Raw genomic sequence first — 4,725 nt, 5'->3', positions numbered from 1 at the left:
ATAATTTTATATAGTCTTATTAACTACACTAACATAAACTGCATATTGCTACTCAAACTAATGAATCTGATATTGAGATGTATTGTTAAACATATATATAAATATTTCATTTGCACGTAACTACTTATTTTGTATGTTTGCCTTGTTTACTGTGTTGTAGTCAGTAAAAGAGTGTGTAAAAAAATCACTTTTATGCAAACACTTTGACAGGTCGGTTGGCAAACTAACATCAAGATACAAGACGTTAGCCTCTCCGAAGAATGGTATCCTTTTTATAAAGCAAGAGGATACATGTCAAAACTGTTCGGAAAAATAGCTGTTTCCGTTACGCAGAGTGCCTTAGGTAAATCTCCGAGTAGCACTTATCAAGAATTCTGATCAGATGAAGATTGCAGGTAAGGAGACTTCAACGTGCTGGTAGCCTATTTAAAATTGCATTTGTAGGGGTAATAGGTCTACAAAATTGTAAGAAGCTATTTAAATAAATCGTGTTGATAACGAAATTTTTGAAACCGTTTCATTTGCTCTTCCATAGTTCTGTTATATCTAGCAAGACAAGGCATGGCGAAAAAATTATACGTTGTCAGTATTGTAATGGAAATGAAAACGCGTATGTAGCTTGCTATTCATGTCCTAAGACATTAGAAAGAGAAGTTTTTCTGATTAGCTTCTTCATTTTTACTTGAGGACTTTTTCCCGATATTGGGGAATCCAATGTGGTTGGTTGACAGCTTTTCTCTGCAAACAAAACTTTCGTACATGACAACAAAGAAAAAAGTTTAATTAACAATATAAGAACGACACAGCATTATTACTGGCTTGTAGTGTAACTTGTGTAAATTTTTCATATTGGGCTTCCAAAAGTTGCTTTGTTCTGATGCGCTTTTATTGGGAGTCTCTCACGTTACTTCTGTTAGCTGTAACTTGATGCCAATCTTTTGTGACGCAATAACGCGAAAAGAACCGTCAATGAAGTCGAACAATCTTCTCCCAAGTTTTGGAATCTTCGTTTTATTCGTTGCTGTTCTTAACATCGAAAAAGAGATAGCGAGTTTTGATTGGGAAACAATGATTTTGTAAAGCTTTAAAAAAGCGTACTACTGTGTATACTCAAGTGATTTATCATATCGAGCGCTGAGGCACAGATAGTTACAATTACAAAGCAAACAGAAAATTTCCTCAAAACTTAGTAAAAATTGAAGCAATTTAGAAAATCAATCTTGTACAAGGTAATTTGAATTTTTACTTCAAATTTTTTCTGTAATTGATAGTTTTTAAACTTCTATTTTAAATCGCAGATTGCCTGTTTTGTAGATTTCCTGCTACGTGTGAAGAAATGTCAAATTACTTGGGAGGAACTTTGCGCAATTTGGTCATTTTTTGCAGCCTTTTAGTGTTTGTAAGTATACAGACAATATAATGATCGGTATAGCTTGTGACTAAGGTTTTCTTTATATTGTGTTGGCAAAGTTAAAAATTAAGACGTCCAAACCTGTTTGTCATATACATGAAAGTTACAGAATACCTCCATATATTTATGTAATTGTCTTTTTATGCCTTTAATTACGTTAGTATAATGTTTTAGCTAGGTGGTGGTGCAATCCTTGGGGCGTCAATATGGACTGCAATAACAATAGGAGCTTTTCCAAGCATCCTAGGCACAGCATCCGGTCTTTTCGTTTCAGTCTACGCCATGTTGGCTGTAGGAGGCATCATGTTTTTTACAGCATTCTTTGGTTGCGCAAGCATATTATTTGAGAATAAGTACTTGATCTTTGTGGTAGGTATACTGGAACAAAGTTATATATAGTAGTCTACATATCTCATATTTACACACTCTTTTGCTCTTTAATGTTTTCTTCAGAGATTTTCTTTTCTAAGAAAATGCTATAGGGTGACAATAAGCTGCTGGCGAATAGAAAAATAAACGCATTTCTTCTAGTATAGGCTACATTGGAATTTGTTAGTTAAAACAATGTAGCTTACTGAGTTTATTCCTATTTTCACAGTATTGTGGACTCTTGGCACTTGTTTTTGTCATCGAAATCGTCGGATCAGTCTTAGCTTTCGTTTACTACCCACTGGCAAGGGACGATGCCCAAAGTAGTATTCAGGATTACGACATGGACTCACAAATAAAACAGGGGTGGGACACCATACAGGGTGTGGTGAGGTCATTGTTTATTTGTTTCCTTATAGGATAGGCTTATAGTATAGTGCACCACCCCCAACACCACCAGTATTACACAACGTAATAAAACCTTTCCCTCAAACACAGCTTAAATGCTGCGGAATAAATGCGTACACGGACTGGAAACAGCGCGGAACCGAGTTCCCTAATCTGCCGATCTCTTGTTGTTCCGACAAAGTAAGCAGCTGCAGCGAGACCACCAGCACCAGGTTTCGGTATGGTTGCGATGAACAACTTCAGACGTTTTTTCATATCATAGGAGGAATCGGTTTCGGAGTATTACTATTCGAAGTTAGTTACTTTAACTAGTAGTCTGCCGTAAACCTCTCCAGAACATAATTAGAGGTTCTTTGAAATAGGTTAATGTTGCTAAATATTCAAATTGAAATAGTTCTTCAAATAGTTTATTGTTGTGAAAAACAAGATTGCATAAGACTAAGGTGTTTTACAACAAATGTTTAACTTTTGGCCTAACTTGCCTCCTTAAATTGGTAATTCCTATTTAAATGTTGTTTTTCTTTTTTGATCTAAAATTGGCTAGTAAATAGTTCTCAAACTGACCTAAATATTTGAATTTTTTTTAGATAATTACCATTGGAATGCTGGGTAGTGCACTGAGAAGAATAATAAAAAGTTAATTAAAGCGTGGTATGAAGAAAATGGAACAAACAAAAGCGCGATTAAGAGAACATGTAAAAAATACTTTTCTCTATTTGCTAATCGTACTGATTTGCTGTCTCTGACAGTGTACACAACCGTGTCTATGTAATTTACAAAAACACTTAGTCGAAAAGCTATTCAATTAAGTAACTGTACAGCAATTTTTCTGCCGTAACATGTCATTTGTACTGTAATAAACAAATACCGGTACTGTTTTCTATGTCTGCGCCAAGATGACGGTAGGGAGCAAAACAGCGTGGCATTCTGCTCACCTCGTCACCAGTGATTGCTGAACAAAACAGTTGGTAGCAACTGGAGCCTTGTAAAACTTTTTGGACCGGTGCTTATACTGTATATACAGTACGTGTTTCACTTGATGTCATGAACTAACAAATTGTTATGAGAAAGTAACAGTAAGAAAGAACTTACCTTAGCATCAGCTATACAGTACTGCACTATACGCCTCAGTTAAATTTTGCTTGAGCCATGAATTTTCCGTGAGGTGTAAAATGAGGATATATGTGCTGTTGGGGTGATGATTAATCGTCAGTCATCAACGAAAGTACAATCGCACAAATACGAAAGATGTTATCTGCAGCAAAATTAAGTATGGTTGGCGACAAGAGTGCCCATGCACGTATACACAGATATCAAAGAAAAGAAAAATAGGAACCTTTGTAAACATGATCGTATCAGTGTGGTACGCTGCTCTATTTATTCGAATAACGTTTCCCTTTCCACTATTTTTGAAGCTATGCCGCCTACGTAAATCTGCTCTTGTTGTTGAAAAAGCCATCACTATAGGGTTACGTCATGGTCTATTTTAACAGTGAACTGTATAGGAAAAAGCAGAAGCGTTTTTTTCCATTGTTAGTTACAGAATAATGGTTGGTTGGGGGAGTGGTGTTTCCTGGACGTTCGTTAGCAAAATGTAGTATTGTGTACATGTTCGTAGACGTGTGTTTCGCAAAGAACCTGAAATTTTGCAGCACTGCAGATAACTGACAGCGCTTTTTAAGATTTGCATTCAGTAATTGTTTGTCATCTTGCTTGAGAGGTTTTTGAGAAATCAGATAGCCTACAACACATGATAGGTAACACATCACAGTTAACCACAGTAACATGAAACAATAACACCTATCCTTCAACAGGCAGATCAGAAAAAAATATGCAAAAGTAAACCATTTAAAATTGAGATATCTATATCTTACATCTGCACCGACAATTGTTGAACCGATATAGTATGCGCATCATCTTGTTCTCACAGTACGAACGCATCTATGTGATGATGGTTTTGTTTGCAGCTGCCTTCGGCACTTGGACAACATCGTACACCGCTTTTTACGTCAGCAAGGAAGATTTAATTAAAGAGACAGGTTTTAATGGAGTGGTAACCGATATCTGCGCTTGTTACTTAAATACTCAAAGACGCTCCTCTCAATAAAGAAAATAAAGAAACAAGACTGCCCGTGGTTTCAAACACAAAGCGAACTCCTGGTGAGAGAAAAGGTTTTCTGTTGTCATTACAAGAAGAGACAAGTTGTGAGTTGGCGCGTAGACCGTTAATGGATGACGTCCTTGCTAGCATGAGAGGGTGTGGTAATGGCAGTAAAGTCAGTTCAGCATGACAAAAATCCTTTTGATCTTTTAAAGTTATGAACGCTTTAAGGGGTTTTTGCTTGTTTCATTATACCATATTGATAAGTTTCTTATACTCGGGCTACTTTTGTGTTGAATTTGTTTAGAATGTTAAGAAATTCGTTGCGGAAAAAACAAAATCCTTAGCATATATAAATAGTCAGTGTTGGTATCTGTGGGAGATAAATAATTTGTTACGAGGCAATTGACATGTTGCTGAAAGCCTGCTATCATTT

The 4,725-nt window shown here is 36.2% G+C and overlaps 1 protein-coding gene across 3 annotated transcripts; it reads left to right on the top strand.

Annotated features, from left to right (window-relative positions):
* Positions 1-252: 252 nt before the first annotated feature.
* Positions 253-3,066, top strand: LOC143465250 (tetraspanin-9-like). 3 transcript variants are annotated; one of them, XM_076963448.1, is made up of 6 exons: positions 253-395; positions 1,315-1,399; positions 1,586-1,780; positions 2,010-2,168; positions 2,279-2,482; positions 2,776-3,066. In XM_076963448.1, the coding sequence occupies exons 2-6, from the start codon at positions 1,337-1,339 to the stop codon at positions 2,827-2,829; spliced, it is 675 nt and encodes a 224-aa protein (XP_076819563.1). In that variant the 5' UTR covers positions 253-395; positions 1,315-1,336; the 3' UTR covers positions 2,830-3,066. The 3 variants fall into 3 exon arrangements, with proteins under 3 accessions (XP_076819563.1, XP_076819561.1, XP_076819560.1); XM_076963446.1 differs by lacking the exon at positions 253-395 and adding an exon at positions 991-1,229 and having other exon boundaries at positions 1,299-1,399; XM_076963445.1 differs by lacking the exon at positions 253-395 and adding an exon at positions 992-1,229.
* Positions 3,067-4,725: the final 1,659 nt, after the last annotated feature.

Source organism: Clavelina lepadiformis, chromosome 7, assembly GCF_947623445.1.
Source record: "Clavelina lepadiformis chromosome 7, kaClaLepa1.1, whole genome shotgun sequence".
In the NCBI taxonomy this organism is placed as follows: Eukaryota; Metazoa; Chordata; class Ascidiacea; order Aplousobranchia; family Clavelinidae; genus Clavelina; species Clavelina lepadiformis.
This window is presented reverse-complemented; position numbering and strand designations above follow the sequence as displayed.

Bases quoted from the DNA above. Each gene is read 5' to 3' on its own strand.
- LOC143465250 (XM_076963448.1), top strand. From the start codon at position 1,337: ATGTCAAATTACTTGGGAGGAACTTTGCGCAATTTGGTCATTTTTTGC. The intron at 1,400-1,585 runs GTAAGTATACAG...ATAATGTTTTAG, and splicing joins TTTGCAGCCTTTTAGTGTTT to CTAGGTGGTGGTGCAATCCT. The intron at 1,781-2,009 runs GTAGGTATACTG...CTATTTTCACAG, and splicing joins ATAAGTACTTGATCTTTGTG to TATTGTGGACTCTTGGCACT.